The sequence below is a fragment of the Marmota marmota genome, unplaced genomic scaffold (genome assembly GCF_001458135.2).
Source record: "Marmota marmota marmota unplaced genomic scaffold, marMar, whole genome shotgun sequence".
NCBI classification, from domain to species: Eukaryota; Metazoa; Chordata; class Mammalia; order Rodentia; family Sciuridae; genus Marmota; species Marmota marmota.
In genome coordinates this window covers 40162219-40179592 of record NW_025999990.1, presented here as the reverse complement: position 1 = coordinate 40179592, position 17374 = coordinate 40162219, and the positions used below count along the sequence as shown (strand labels likewise).

Below are 17374 nucleotides of genomic sequence, written 5' to 3'. Positions count from 1 at the left end.
GTCTCTGATTTGATATCAAGCTCCTTGATCCATTTTGAATTAACTTTTGTGCATGGCGAGAGAAAGGGATTCAGTTTCATTTTGTTGCATATGGATTTCCAGTTTTCCCAGCACCATTTGTTGAAGATGCTATCCTTCCTCCATTGCATGCTTTTAGCCCCTTTATCAAATATAAGATAGTTGTAGTTTTGTGGATTGGTTTCTGTGTCCTCTATTCTGTACCATTGGTCCACCCGCCTGTTTTGGTACCAGTACCATGCTGTTTTTGTTACTATTGCTCTGTAGTATAGTTTGAAGTCTGGTATCGCTATACCGCCTGATTCACACTTCCTGCTTAGCACTGTGCAGATTCTTTTTCCTCAAATACACCAAAAGCTCCCTTCTCACGATTTTTGACAGTTGCTTTCCATGAATGTTATTCTGCCAGATCCTCGGGGATTAGTCCCTCTTCAGATCTTTATTCAAAGTCACTGCAGAGAACCCTTCCATCCTTTCTAAAGGCAACAGCCCACTGCTATCACTCTCTATTCCTTTTTATTCTATTTCTATTTTTTTGGACCTTACTGCCTGATAGCATGTATTCAGCTTTTGTCTATTACCTTCCATCAAAATACAAGCTCCACACAACCCACCTGAATCAAATGTATGAAATATGATATGTCAAGAGCTTTGTAATGTTTTGAACAACCAATAAAAAAAAAATGATGAAAAAAAAAATACAAGTTCCAAGAGAACCAAGGGCACTGGCACACATCTGTGGTCCCAGCTACTCAATAGCAACCTTTTAATGTTTAAAGGGGAAGATTTTTTCAGTTGAGAATAGTATTTGTATGAAACCATGTGAAGACTTTAATAAAATGGTAAAAAGGATTTTAGGAATCATACTTTAACATCCATTTTTTTCAGTTTTGCACCCATTTTAGTCCAAGCTTTTAGGGTTCCTCTGCTCCAATATTAAGGTAAGAAAACAACTTTAGCACTTAACTAATAATAATAAAATTATGTATACTGTGGCTTCTCACATTGCTGGATAATTCATGAAGCCCACTAGGGAAATCCTTTTCAGATGCCTAAACCGTCCTTTCATTCTTTTATATATTTACCTTTCAATGTTAATTGTATGTAAAATGCCATTAATCTTAAAAGGTAATCACAATTCTTCAGCTAGTATTATAATTCTTACACACATCTTTCTACCTTTTTTTTAAACTTTTTAAAATACCTTTATTTATTCATTTATTTATTTGTTTGTTTTTAAGTGGTGCTGAGAATCGAACCCAGGGCCTCGGATGTGCTAGGTAAACGCTCTACTGCTGAGCCACATCCCCAGCCCCACATCTTTCTACTTTTAGTATACATAAAAGTATTCATAAACAAAGTTATTTTAATGTTAAATATGGCTTTAAATTGAATTTACTGTACAACTTAGCTATCCTTCTACAATTTGCTCTATTCAAAATTTAGCCATGCTGACACATGTATCTCTAGTTTTATCTATTTTAGTATTATTCCAAGGACAATCCACAGTAGATTTAAGCAGCTAGGTTTCTATTTTAAGTAGATCTAAAATAAACATCATAGTATATACCCCCTTATCTTCATGTAATTTTTTTCCATGAGGATGAATTTTAATCTAGATTTAATGTCTCTCTCTGAAGCCTTTAATCACATGCTCATTTTCCCCTCTCCTGTATATCTTCTTTAGTGAAGTATCTGAACCTTTCAAAACTGGGTTGCTTACTTCCTATTGATTTATAAGGGGATTTTTATACAGCTTTAATACAAGTCTACTGTTGTAAGCACTTTCTGCCAATATTTTCTCCCACATAGGAGCTAGCATTTTAATAGTACCTATTAAAAAGAAAAACATTAATTTTTACAAAGTCCAATTTATCAATGTTTCATTCATTTGGAAATCTCATATTTAGGAAAATTTTTGCCAAACCCTAAGTAAGATTTTTCTGGATTTAAAAAAAAAATTTATGGGTTTAACCAGTTTTTCCATTTCTGTGATCCACTGAAAGCTAATTTTTATATCTGGCATGAGGTCAGGGTCAAGGGGCACTGTTTTGCATGCTGATATTCCATTTTTTCTAATACCACTTGTTGAAAAGTTTATCCTTTTCCAATGACTCCTTAACACTTCTGTCAAAATCCATTGACCATATATATATATGGATTGATTTATGGACTCTCTCCTGCTCCATTGATCTATGTTATCTATTTTTTGTATCAATACCACACTGTCCTAAAATAAGATTGTGTACATCTCCTAAGTCTTTTCCATTTACATATAAAAAATTTATGATCAATTTGTCAATTTGTATCAAAAAAGTATGCTGGAACTTCATAAAGATCACACTGAATCCTTAGATTAATTTAGGGACAACTGATTCCTCAACAATGCTAAGTCTTCTGATTCCTGAAAATAGTACACTCTTCCATTTATTTAAATTTTCTTATATTTCTCTCACCAATTTTCTGGTTTTTTTCAGTGTACAAGTTTTGTACTTCATCAAGTTTCTTAGTAAGTATTTCATAAAATCGTAATACTATTATAAATGGCTTGTGTTTTTTCAAGTTCAGTTTCTGAGTAGTATTGAAAAACATAATTGATCAAATAGCTAAGCTATGTTATGGAACCAGTCTAGGTGCCCTTCAACAGATGAATAAAAATATGGTATATATACACAATGGAAAATTACTTAGCCATCAAGAAGGAAGCTGGGCATGGTGGCACACACCTATAATCCTAGCAGCTTGGGAGGCTGAAGCAAGAGGATCCTGAATTCAAAGACAGACTCAGCTACTTAGCAAGGCCCTAAGCAATCTAGTGAGATCTTGTCTCTAAAGAAAATATTTTAAAAAGGCTGGGAATGTGGCTCAGTGGTTAAGCACCCCTGGGTTTAATTCCTGGTACCAAAAAAAGAAGAAGAAGAATGAAATTATGGAATTTGCCAGTAAATGATGGAATTGAAGACTATCATGCTAAGTGAAATAAGCCAATCCCAAAAACCTAAAGGCAGAATATTCTCTGATATGTCGATGCTAACACACAATAAGGGGTTGAGGGGAAGAACAGAAGTTCAATGAATTAGACAAAGCGGAATAAAGGGTAAGGAGGGAGATGGGAATAGGAAAGACAGTAGAATGAATAAGACATAACTTTCCTATGTTCATACATGAATACATGACCAGTGTAATTCCACATCTTGTTCAACTACAAGAATAGGATCCTAATTAGAATAAATTATATTTCAGGCATGGACAATATGTTAAAATACATACTACTGTCATGTATATATAAAAAGAACTAAAAATATACATATAATTGATCTTTTTACATTGAACACTAGTTCACTATTAATATGGATGATCATAACAATCTGTGAGTAAAGACAGTTTTACTTTTTCAATGACTTTAGTCATTTGTCTTTATTACATTTGCTAGGACTTCCAGTGTGAGAATATGAATAATAGGAATAGAGGAGAGGAATTAACTCCATTATGGCCAAAAGTAGAGCCTCTCAATGTTTAAAGATTGTAATGTATATTGTATCTTTAAAGTACATGGAGTTTAATAATCAGTATGAAAAATAGACATGTAAAATCACCTCTTTCTCATGGCTAGCCTATGGTCTTAGCATTCTTTAACCACTCAAAAAAATGCGCCTCTGTCATCTGTCAAGCTCCCATATGTGCATGCTTTCATTTTTAAACTACGTGGTCTGCTCCTCTACCCTGAGTCAATACCCAAACCAATATCTTGCTGAGAGATCTTATTCATCTCATGATTTTAATTAACTCTTTGTGCTAATAATTCCCAAGTATCTTTCTTCCCCAGATTTTTCCATTAACCTCAAATTTCTATTTTCAAATGTCTCACTTGATTTATATAATAGATATTTCAAAATTTAAATATCTTTAAAAGCCAAACTCCCTTTGGATCAGCTGCTAACTTGCTACCTTCCCTTCCTCAATAACTAAAGGCATTTTCCAAACACTCAAGTCAAACTCTGTCATCCTTGACCACTTCACATCCAAACCATGATGAAACTCTGGCCACTCTACCTTAAAAATGTATTAAAAACCTAACCACCTGTGTTGCCACAATCCTACTGAAGTCGACACCATCTCTCACCCAGATTATTCCAACAGCCTCTTCCTTGCTATTCCTCTCTGTCCCTGCCCTCCTGCAGTCTATTCTACTTACAGCTAGCAAGATGATATTATGTAACTTAAGTCAAACTGTATCACTGCTGCACTCTAAATCCCCCATCTTCCCATCTCACATAGATACAAAACTCCCTGAAAACAGGGGCTTGCCTGCTTTGCTTTCTTCACTGCTCCAGATCCCGAGTATCTGGTATTACCCAGCACACAAACACTCTAAGTATTTGTTGAATAAATGAGTCTTAATTACCATAGGGTCATTAGTCCTTTTATCCAGCAGAATACCCCAGGTTATCTTCCCTTTTTACATTTTGAACCTTTGACTTTCTTAGAATTGCTTTGAGTTCATAAATTAATTTTGGGAGAACCCCTAGCTTTTAAATGTTGAGTTCTTCTCCACCCAAAACATGGTAGGTCTATTTTTTTAGATGTTCTTTTATTTTGTGTTCATAATTTCCTCCATAAAAAACTAAGCATTTTTATCAAATATATACCCACTTTTTTTTTTTTTGCTATTACCATAAATGTTATCTTTTAAAAATTACATTTTCTGCCACAATTAAATCTTCAAGTTCTTTTTCTACCACATATTCCTCCTTAAATTTAAATGCTTAAATTTCCCTTTGCCTTAAAAAACCTCCATTTGAGGCTGGGGAGGTAGCTTACAGATAGCACACTTGCCTGGCATGTGTGAAGCCCCTGAGTTCCATCCCCAATGCCACACAAAACAAAAATAAATAAATAAAATTTTAAAACTCCACTTGGCTATGAAGCCATCTGTTTTTAAATGGAAGTAGTTAAGTAGTGCTAACTCAGCTTCTTCACTTCCTACTCAATCCTTAAGCCCTAACCTTGCCTTTGTTCAACAATGGTCCAGTGAAAACTGCTCTTTCAGAAATGACCACCACACATTGAGTCAATGAATTCCACAGCTCTTCCTCAGTGTTTATCTTCTTCAGTCTAAGTTGAACATGATACCAATAACATCCTACCCCTTTGCTCTGAATTTTTTCTCTTCTTTTGGCTTCCATTAAACTGATTTTCTTTCCCTTCTCATGGGTATGTCCCCTTCTCCATCCTCCAATTTCTCTCTTACCTTTATTCCAGGAAGAACTTGTATTCTATTTTAGGGATATAGGGAGAGCCTCTTGAGGGAAGCAGAGTTTCAGCCAGCTCTTGAAGTGAGAATAGGGTTTACCATATGGATAAGTAGAAAAAAAGAATTTCTGGCAGAAAGAATAGCATATGCAAGCTGGGTGTAGTGGTGGACACCTGTAATTCTAGCAACTTGGGAGGCTGAGGCTGGAGGACCACAAGTTTAAGACCAGCCTGAGCAACTTAGCAAAACCCTGCTTCAAAAAGGAAAAGGGGTTGGGGATGTAGCTCATTGTCCGAGAATACCTAGGTTCAATCCCCAGTATAAAGAAAAAAAAAAAGCCAAGTAAGGAAAGCATAGTTAACCACAGAGCCTTGAATAGTTTGGTGCATTCAGAGCTGTATTGTCCAATATGGTAGATGCAAATCACATGCAGTAATAGGTACCTGAAATGTGGCTATTCCAAATTGAGGTGTGCTGCAAGTGACCTTCCAAATTAAGGGGTAAGATGGCCTGCCATTCCAAGGCTTTCTACTATATAAGTCTAACCTGTATGCAGTAGTACCTAATACTGCTCCTCTTATGTGCTCTTGGATGTGACAACCTGGAGATATCTCCTAAACTTATGTTTTCATCTTCATGTTTTTTTCATAATCTTTTCTCTGCCAAGAATACCCTTTCCCAAACTTCGTATCATAAGGAATCAAAATCTTAATAAAAGTATTATGTTTATAGAATTAGATAAAAACCTAAGGATACGGCCTTTTGTTAGAGATACAAATTGAAGCATTTAGACATGATTTTTTTAAAAAAATCCTACTAGGATTTCAGAGTCTATATCAAATACCTACTCCTTCATGTGAAATAATTTTTATTTAACCCAAACCTTCAACAAACACACATATTAGAACATATTATGTGCTATATGTTGCTCTAGGTGCTAGTTAAACCTGTTAATAAAATGTTATCCCTGGCCAAATGAGGTTAGTCTTAAGGCAGACAGTTCCATAAGATAACTATTACAATGAAACATAATTTAGGCTCTGATGGAGCTGGATACAAAGTCCTTCCTACAGGAGCACTGACAAGTCCTAATACAGGCTGGTGTCAGGCAGAGGGAAGCATCCTAAAGTGACATAAAAGGCCCTCTTGGGATATTCCCCCTTTAATTACCCAAGACATTTCTGGTAGCTTCTTTTCTGTTTATCCAATTCTGTCTTGGATACAGTCAAGCATGTACCCTAGACTCCCAACATCTGTAGATTCCATATTTGCCAACTTGCCCATTGCTAAATTTATTTAACACCAAAATTAATACCTATGGTTATTTCTTGGTTATTCATGCACATTCTCAGAGTGGGGAAACGTTTTGAGTTGCCCAAGACTCATTTTCCCAGCTTGTTCTACAAGTTGAGCTAGAACAAGGTGATACTTGGTTCAGCTCTCATAAGGAACAAGTGTCCCTGCTGTGGTTTATATTTAGAGTCACATTTTTGTGTTTTTGTTGGCAACTCTGATGTTTTAAATGGCCCTAAAGCACGGTGTTGAAGTACTGCCTAGTGTTCCTAGCTACAAGATAGTGATGTGCCTTCACAGAAAACACAACTTAGCCAAGCTTCATTCAGGCATAATTATGATTTCGTTACTCATGATCTGAGTATTAATGAATCAACAATATATATTAAATAAGGTGTTTTTAAACAGACCCACAAATGTTACAGATCAGTGGGTGAAAATGTGACGAGAGGCCCCCAGGAACCTCCTGAGATTCTAGGAACAATGGTTCAGAATTCATTAATTCAGTATTGGTGGCAATGTTCCAGGACATAACTACTACAAACAATTGGAATCAACAGTACTTATCTTTCCCTCAAGGGTCAGATCTATCTTAGTCATCACTGGTGCTTCCTTTGGCATAGGTAAGCAATACCAAAGAGTTTAAATCTTAACTGAAAAGAAAACTAATGTTTATTATTTCTTTAGTGAATGCCTTGACTTCAAAAGTAGAGATCATACAGTTTAACAAAGGCTGACTACTAAAACAAAATAATCTTATATAATATTGACGCATTTTATGGCTTCAGAATGACCAGCAAAGGCTTTCGTCAATATGCTTACCATTTTTGTTCTTCAGATTAGGATCTGCTCCACTTTTTAGAAGTTTTAAGGCACACTGCTTGTGGGCCCGGTAGGCTGCACAATGCAACGGTGTATTTCCTAACTGATCCGAACAATTAACATCAGGAGGATTAGGCCTGTTGAGCTACCAATGAGAGAAACGCAATGCAGAATTATACATCAAAAGCAGACTTTCTCCCAGAAGGTGTTCAAGCAGAGCCTGGAGAACAGCAGGACTGGTTTGGCATTTAGACTATACATGACTTCTGGCTCACTAAACCAGCCAACCCTACCACTCCTGTGCTTGTCCCATAAATGCCACTAGATCGCAGGCCTATGTCCAGTTTCCACAGCCCTTGATGATAAGACACTACACGCTATGCCAGTGACACCCTATCCACCCCTGGCATTAAAATTTCACCAAGTGTGCTTGCTCCTACCAGTTCTGCATTTATTTCACACTCGTGACAGCAAAGCTACGAATCAGGCTACCATGAACAGTCCCTGAGGAAAGTTAAAACCATAGATGTTAAATGTGTAAATGTCAAAGTTCTATTGAATTTGTTGTTCCCACCTTACTGTTTTAGGAACTTCTTTATATAGTCTCCATTTCACAAAATTTTAAAAAATGTTTCAGGCACTAAACTTAGAAACTAAAGGAGCTGTTTCAAATAAAGCTGAAATAACTTTAAAGCAAATGGCAATACTTCAGTCTTGAATTCAGAACAAATTTAGAGTTTCATGTTTAATGAGACTATGCAGGAAATGGAAACTGGAAAGTAGGTCTCCTAGGAGGAAAAAGAAAGTATGCAAAGCTTTTAATCTGCACTAACATGATATAATATTCTGAAATACATCCCTTTTTTCTATTTTCTAGAAGGACAGCATTCCTTTCAGAAATTACTGCTCATCAAAATTAGGGAGAAAAACTTACCCCTTTAGAGAGTCCTACATATTGTGTTTAAATTTTAAATTGGTTTAATCCAAAAAAATAATTTAAGTTGTCCTTACATTAACTATTTTCTATTAAAAATTAGATTTTTATCCATCAGGTTTTCAGCAGGGGGTGGGAATGTAAATCAGAAATTTAGAAAAACAAATCACCATTTAAAATGTGTCCTGTTTAAACTTTACCATGTTGTTAGACATTTAAGGACTTTTGTCCTATTATTATAATCTCTGACACTTTCAGTCCCCTGTTCATGAAATTATAAACTTTACATTAAGTATAAAATTTCTTGAAGAACTGCCTTTTGCTTATTGTTGTATTACCAGAGCTGTGAGTTCTGCTGTTTTGCCTTCTCTTGCTGCTGCTAAAAGCAATTCTTCAAGCTTTCTTTGTTGTGTCCTTTCTACAGCTGCAAAAAGAAAACAAGTATGATTCTGCTACCAGTCAGTATCCTATTAGCAACTTAATTACAAAGACATATAAAGAAAAATGTGGTCATAGTGAAAAATGTTTTGAACTGTAATTCAAATGCAGAATATAGACTCTCATCCTTTCAGATGAGTTCAATTTCCTTCAAGTTTGATGGAATTATGTTTTAAATTCAGTGGATTTTGTTTTATTCACCATAATACTCAACAAAATTATGAATTACTTTTGTATAGTGAAATACTATTATGTATCTATCTGCTTGGAAAGGTAGATAAACTGTGTTCAGACCTTCCAGAACCTTTTAAAGGGAAGAGAAAAATAAGAAATAGCATTGGTAGAAAGATGAACAAATCACATAAACATATGCAGATAGGTTTTAATCTACTTACATACTTCCACATATTATAAAATTTATTCTATTTAATAAATATCATAACACTACTACCAAGTGCTATTCAATACACGTAAAAAATATTAACTTATTACATCATCCTACCCACCCTGAAGTAGTTGTTACTATGCTAATTCTATGGACAAAGAAATGGAGGCATCAGGAGGTCAGGGAACTTGGCCAAGGTCCTGAGGTGGAGGAGCTAGGCTGTGAATTTAGGCAAGCTGGTGCCAAAGCCCATGCTACTTTCAAATCATGTTTGCATGAAAAGAGCAACTGGCAATCTAATCTAAGAGTAGAATAATTTCTCATTTCTGCTAGATTTGAATTCTGTTTTGACTTACAGAAAAGAAACAATTTCATACAAAGTTTAGTAATCCCATTTAACACACATATACAATATCCTATGCAAAGGCTCAAGAGAGGATTATTCTCCTGGCAGTTTTCCTGGCTAAGACGAGTCATGGGCAGAGAAACAGGCTGGGGAACCAGAATCCTGGGGAAACAGATGAACATTTTTTAACAGTAATTACTACATGCTAATCCTTGATCCAGATACTATGTAAACCACTGCATTTCAACTACAGAGAACACAAACATTGAATACAGGAAAAGTAAAAACCAGTTTAGCTTTGTCTTAAGAAATGATGAAGTAACTCAGAATCATCATCATCTATTCTCACATTTTTGCTTCCATACTCGGACTCTGTCTATGTAGGCGCTCGGAGGCTTTAATAGGAACTACTATCTTCCATCTTTCCTTTCACTATGAACTCTTCAAGAGCAGTAATCCCCTGGTACCTGCTTCCACTACTGCATTATCCTGACCTATAACTTATTCCTTTAGTGTCTGGATGGATCCCAGAGCCTCATGCATGCTAGGCAAGCTTTCTATCTTGAGCTATATCCCCAGTCCTCTCTCAGAGGTCCTTTAAGTCTAGCACCTGTTCTTAATTCTTATGTATCCAGGCATTTATAAGGTACTCAGCACAATACATATCAGTTGTTAAATAATGCTTAATAATTTCTGTTTCACACTTCAGGGAAAGGATATAAAGAATACCCTAATATTTTTTTTCTAGATTTTCTAGGCTCACAAATGAGAACAAATAGGAATTTAGAGTTGAAAACCCTGCATATGTTCCTGTAAACTTCCTGTCCTATGTTTATTCAGAGCAAAGACTGCTGATCCAGTAAATGAAAAGCAAATACTCCAACTTCAGGTGATGGGGCTCCTAGAGTGCTGATAACATTCTCTTTCTTGCTGTGGATGCTGTTCATAAGGACACTGTACTTTTGTGAAAATAGTGGGCTGCATATTAATGATATATATTTTTATCTCCATGAATACATCTTAAGGAAATACTCTAAATCCAAAAAAATATTAAAATTTAAATTTAATAAGATACCAAACTCTTTTATTTCAATCAGAATCCAGAGTTAGTTGGGATTTCAGAGGTCATGAAATCTACCTTCACCTTAATAGACAATTATAAACTTTCACAGGTTTGTAGTAGTACACATTGAAATGCAGAATACCTGGTAAATTTTGATGCTGATAGAAAATCACAACTTCACAATCACCACAGAAATAGATAATTTGGACAAATATTATCAATGAATGTTAAAACCACTGACTGAAAATTTATTGGTAAACAAAATACATTATGTGGTCTTAAGTTTCTCCCTCAGTTTATTAGTTATAAAGGGAAAAACATAGAATTCCAGTGGACCACCCAGTGATCAGAGTTAACATCACCAATAATGGAACAAAGTGACATTCTGTGTCTCCTATGAGGGCACAACCTCACCTATACAATATTCCTGCCAAAAAAAAAAATGCATACCCTGAATCTGATCATATGAAACAGAAAAACCCAAATTGAGGGACATTCTATAAATAATTCCACAATTGCCTTCCTCTTCTAAAAGGCAAACATTAAGAAAGGGGCGGGGGGAAAGCCTGCAGAACTGTTTCAGATACAAGATGACTAGAAAGATGTGAAAATTTAATACAACATGGGACTTCTGATTAGATCCTGGATTGGGTGGAAAATGCTACAAGAAGTTTTTTTACACAACAGGCAAAATTTATATATAAAAAAACATATATAATATTGTTCAGTACCCCTTATTCAAAATGTTTGGGATCACTTGTCAACACTAATTCAAAAATCCAAAATGGAAAATACTCAAGGATCCAAAAACTTTTTGAGCATCATGGTACTCAAAAATTTTTGCATTTTCAAGCAATTCCAATTGCAGATTAGGGATGCTCAACCTGTATATTAATGTAAAGTTCCCTGAGAGTGATCACTATGAAATCAGCCCTCCATATTCATGGGTTTCACATCTGTGGATTTAACCAACCAGATTGAAAATAATAAAACATTTTGTATCTGTATTGAACATGTTCAAATTTTTCTTATTATTATTCCCTAAATAATACAGTAAAACTGCTATTTACATAGTATTTACACTGTATTAGGGATCATAAGTAAACTTGGGAGGACATGCTTAGATTATAAACAAATACATTTTATGTAAGGGATATGAGCACCTGCAGATTTTGGTATCCAGGGATACCCTACACCAATCCCTATAGAACTGAGGAAAGACTAAAATTATGTGATATGTAAGAAAATATGCTTGTTCTTAAGAGATATATGCTGAAGTATCAGTATTTCTGCAAATTATTCTCAAATTGTTTAACAAAAAAAGTAAATAACATCAAATATGTACGATAACTCAGGTATGGCAAAATATCTACCAATTGATGAATCTAAATAAAGGACATACAAAGGAAGTACAACTGTTCATTGTATTAATCTTGAAATATTCCAATAGGTTGGAGACTTTTTCAAAATAAAAAGACAAATGAGAAACATAAAAAAGTTTGGGTTTTTTTGTTTTTTCGTTTTTGCCTGACTAGTAGTAGTCTACTGTTTCCCCAAATACTAAAATCATAGGAAACGCACTGCACTTTCCAAGGCAACTCACACCATTGTGACAATACACTGGCCCCAAATATCAACTCCCTGGTACCATATCAAGTGGGCCATCAACTGGCCATGGTTCTGCCACAAATAACATCATCCTTTCCTAAATAACTGCTCTTCAGATATTTAAATATGCTGTCACTGTGCTTAACTATGTCTATCTCTCTGGAATAAAAAATTTCCTGTCTCTTTGTGCATTATCCCCTGATCTGGTTTCTGGTCTATGTACGGTCTTCCTAGGTTGCTCAAAGCACCTCTTGTAGTTTGCCAATGACTGTTTAGTGATCTACCCACAAATGGTATTATATTGGCTAAGGGGAGCTCATTAGAACAGAATCACTCAATTGGGTCTCTACTTCTGTTTCCCAGGATATGACCACATGAGCTGACAAATCATATTACCCGTGAAGTCAAATAAGCCCTTGTCCTTGCACAATTTAGGTTTTGGAAGAGCCTTAAAGCATGTCTTTACAATTTCTCTTATTAAATGTCAACTTGTCAGGCTAACCTAACATTCCAAACTGTCAGGAAAACCTCAGTTTTGGGTTCTCATCTTGATACATTAAAACAACAGGACAGGAACAAAGACAGTTACCTTATCCTCTCAATTAGTCTATAATGTATTAAAGGGCAGAGACTACAACCAATACATTTTGCATGTCCCCAAATCACATGATATACTGCCTGACAGAGACAGTATATGTGACTTCTATTCATTGACAATGAAAGAATTTGTTTTAATGCAGGAGTATGTTAAGACACTGATCTAAAGATATCTGACGAGCAAAGCTGACCCGAAAGGAGAATAGTGAATACTTGAGACTGGGAAGTGGGAGAAAAAAAAGAATTGGATTTGATCAGTGTATGTTGTATGCATGTAAGAAAATATTGCACTAACCTATTAATACATATAAAGAATATACGTTAATAAAAAAATTTTTAAATACAGATGTCTGAACACAGACATTTTCTAACTGCAGAACAAGAAAGAAGAGTTCAGTTCTGAAAGTCAATGGAAAAATAGTAAAAAGTAGGATGCAGGATATTACACAGATAAAAACACTAATAACTGTTATACATCAATGAGGTCCTCAAGAAAATGGAGCCAGTTGTCTTCCCCAATATCAAAACACTCCCAGGAGCCACACTACTTGGTTTCTCTGTCTGGCACAGCACCTCTGTCTGTATTCCTTCACAATCATATTTCACCAGCTTATCCACTACATTCCCTCATTTCTCTTTTTCTACTTTTATTTTGCTGGATATTGGAAAAATAGATTTCTAAAACATGCATAATTTTGTATAAGCTAAGAATTTAAATGCCATGAGGGAATTCTCATATAGATAATTTTGTGTACAAATAATTACTCCCCAAATGACATTATCAATAGAGTACAAGAGAGTATAGGCTTCTTGTCATCTACATGGATATTTTAGAAGCTATTTTACCCATACTGTTGATCTTGGCTATAATTAAGCTAAATTATGCTTATGTTAAGATCCATGATATTTACCTTCAAGCATGCTTCTGATTTCTTTGTCATGTGTAGCTTCTTTTGCTGTCTGTCCACTTCCATTTACCACTGTAGTATCAGCGTCGTATTCTAAGAGAAGCATTACCAATTCCTAAATAGACAAATTATTTTGGGCCATATTAAGCTAAGATTTTATTATATGCCTTTTCCAAATTATCAATCATTACAGAGTTTTTACAAAAAAAGTCCTATATAAGGATCTTTATGTGACATCAATTATGACAATAAGTGATTCAAATAATTGTAATAATAATTGATGATTGCCTAGAAAACTGCCAATCCACAATACACAGCCAACATCTATAAATAAGTTTTAAAATAAATTATGTGGCATGTACCAAAATTATTCTTGTGATAAAACTAAATTTGTAAGTTTAAAAAGCCATTATTCAAATTAGAGCATATAGTACATTCATTTATCATTCCTCTAAGGCCTGATGAGAAACAATAATTCCCCAACAGACCTACATTTCTTAAAGTTAATTTTGATTCATTCAGAAAATAGAATAATATTCTCTGAAGTGATATAAACTAATGAGATGTACTATACTACTGAGGAATTGCTTATCATGAAGCAAACAACAAATGACAGTTTCATTCATGTATAAGTGGCTAATTGCTATTTTAGGAATTTCAAATTAATTGTTAATATATGTTAAGTCCAGGTATCACTGGTCAGTTATATAACTTAAAACAAATGGAGGAGAAAAATGCAGACAATAATAGAAATTTGATATCTGCTTTCCCTGAGATATATAGTGCCCAAGGAGAGAATAATGACAGTGCTTGCTTTCAAGCTCCACACTAAGTGCTGTTCTAACTCCTGGAATGACAGTGGCTATAACCTAGGAAGTGATATCTCATGTTGTCATAGGAAATTGTATGGCCCAGGGGAAAGATAAAACCTCTATGTTAGTTAAAAATATATTTTTATAGTTAAGTACTTAAATAACATTAAAAAAAAACACAAACAAAAAAAGGAAATAATATACTCATTTTCCTAATCACTAAATGACCACTATAAACATTTTGCTCTTTCTTTCTAATCATTTTCCATTGCAGAAGTTTGAATTTTTATGTTGTTTTGTTTTTAAGAGACAGGGTCTCACTAATGTTGCCCTTGTCAGCCCTGAACTCCCGGGCTTGAAATCTTCTTGTTCAGTCTTCCAAAGTGCACCACTGTACCACCCCAAACTTGAGATGTTTTAAACATAATTTCATCCATATGAAATAGTTGTTTTATGTTATGCACCTATTTTCTAATATATATGTCTAGTATATGACATATATTTTCATGGCTCAATATTATTCTGTTAATATATATATTGTATATATTATTCTATGTTATATAGAATTATATATCTGTATCTGGGATTTTTCTGGGTTTTTTTTGTTGTTGCTCTTATTTATTTTTTTGTTTTGTTTTGCAGTGCTGGAAATTAAACCCAGGGCCTGTACATATTAAGTAAGAACTCTAACACTTAGCTACACCCCCAGACCTTTCCCGCCTATTTTTAAATGCAGTACGTAGGGGCTAGAGCTGTAACTCGGTGGTGGAGCTCTTGCCTAGCATATGTGAGGCCTATTTTTAATTGTTCAGTGGACGTTTTGCTGCATAACTACTCTTAAATTAAATTTTAAAAAAGTTAAAGTCCAGCTGTGGTTTTCTATGCTCAAAGATCATCCTGCCTTTTAACACTTGTATAGATACAAAACAATTAGCTGTCATCTTTTTCTTCGTCATCCCCCAAGATCTGGAATTCTTCACCTAGTACTTACGAGTCCCTGGTACTTTTAATTTCCACTCCGCCCTCACAGGTATCCCTTTCATCCACTGAGAAAACTGTTCTTTTCTGAACCATTCAACAATTGCCCACATATTTAATTAATTATTTCACTTAACATACTTATATACTTAACATTGTACAAGGCTTCACAGAGAACATTCCTGGATATCAACTACTGAAGGGAGACTGTGTGTGGCTCAGTAGTAGAGCACTTTCCTAGCATGTGCAAAGTGCTAAGCTCAATTTCCAGCACTGTGAGAAAAAAAAAAAAAATGAAGTGACTTTAGAAAACTCTGACAAACTTGGCACACCTGTTTAGGATGAAATCAAGAAAAAAAATCAATAAAATAACAGAGATAAAGCAATCTATGTGGTGGGGGGAGTATATTTCCAAGTGCCAACAATAGAAAGAAGAATTAAGAGTGAAAACTATTTCAAAGACCAATAGAAATATTACACAGGGAGCCCATGTGGAGGAAGATAAGCCCCATTTTAGATACATGAAATTTCAGCTCCCTGAGGGGTAGCTAAGGCCACCAACATGCAGCTGAACAGAGGCCCTGGATGCCTGCAGAGTAGTCTGAGGTAAAATTACAGATTTCCAAATAACCCCCTAGGAACTAAAAAAATGAAGCCATAAGAGTAGATTGGTTTGTTGAGCAAAGTTTCCCGAGAAAAGAAAAGGGTGTTAAAAAAATGAAGCCTTCAGGGAAAAAACAAAAAAGAATCATGAAGGCATCCAGAGAAACTTCAGAGCCTCCTTCCAAAGAAATAATCAGAATGTCAGGTTGCAGCTGAAGAAAACAGAAGCCCTTAAAGTTAGTGAACCACTGATGACCTTTCCCCCAAACTCCAATTCCTAGAGGAGCCAAGAACTAGACTATAAAAGGAGCTAAGGAAGGTGAAAAAGGGAGTGTAGACACATTTTAATAATTTTTTCAACAAATCAGATATATATATATCTCCTATTGTCATGTGTAAGTAAAAAGAACAACAATAAGAACAAAAACCAGAGCTAAAAAAAGCTCCTGCTCAGAGAAGACATCCTTGCCCACTCTAGGTAGAGTAGCATTAGCCATCCACTAACTCTCCTTCCTCTGCTTGATTCATTTTCCTAGTATTTCCAGCGTCCTGGATTTTTAAGAAGGAAGGGTTTAGAAAAATTGTGCTGTATATGTGTAATAAGAATTGTAATGCATTCCGTTGTCAGGAAAAAAAAAAAAAAAGAAGGAAGGGTTTAGTCTGTTCTATTCACTGTTGTAGTCCTGCACCTGGAACACCAGCTATTTATTTTTGAATATTTATGTCCAAATAAAGATGTTCTGCTTAAAATATTCCTAGCCATGACAGCATTTTGACCAACTTGTCAAAGAAGTAATTGGAGGAGCAAAGTTTTGGCTTTGAGCAAGATACTATTTTTCCTTTTTTTCCCCTAGTGGTTAGGATTGATACTCAAAAGAGCTTAAAGAAAATTTAACATGACCATGAATCATACCCTCAAATTGCCCTAACCCCATTCTGCTTAGCAAACTGTCAGTCATTCCTTTATTGCACAATTCTATTCTTGTTATCAACACACAATTCATATCAGGTGAAAGAGCAAAATCCCTTACCCATATGGCTTTTAACTAACTGTATTAAGATACAATTTACAGGCTGGGGTTGTGGTTCAGTGGTAGAATGCTTGCCTAGCACGTGGGGGGCCCTGGGTTTGATCCTCAGCACCACATAAAAATAAATAAATAAAATAAAGGTATTGTGTCCAAGTACAACTAAAAATTAAATATTTTAAAATTTTTTTAAAAAGATATAATTCACATAAATTTCACCCTGTTAAAGTGTAAAATTCTATGGCTTTTTGTATATTTGGAGTTGTGTGCAATAATCATCACTATAT

At 35.0% G+C, this 17374-nt stretch overlaps 1 protein-coding gene across 9 annotated transcripts in view; it reads right to left on the bottom strand.

Annotated features, from left to right (window-relative positions):
* Osbpl1a (oxysterol binding protein like 1A) overlaps window positions 1–17374 on the bottom strand; it is a 204914-nt gene that overhangs the window by 156824 nt on the left and 30716 nt on the right. For 6 of the 9 annotated variants that reach the window (XM_048806415.1, XM_048806414.1, XM_048806418.1 and 3 more), the window contains exons 5-7: window positions 13670–13781; window positions 8660–8745; window positions 7388–7532 (exon numbers count right to left, since the gene is read on the bottom strand). The exons of 1 other annotated variant lie outside the window; for it this stretch is intronic. In XM_048806415.1, coding sequence (XP_048662372.1) covers window positions 7388–7532; window positions 8660–8745; window positions 13670–13781 — 343 coding nt within the window. The remainder of the gene's footprint in view (window positions 1–7387; window positions 7533–8659; window positions 8746–13669; window positions 13782–17374) is intronic. 2 more of the 9 variants (XM_048806419.1, XM_048806420.1) reach the window with 2 other exon arrangements.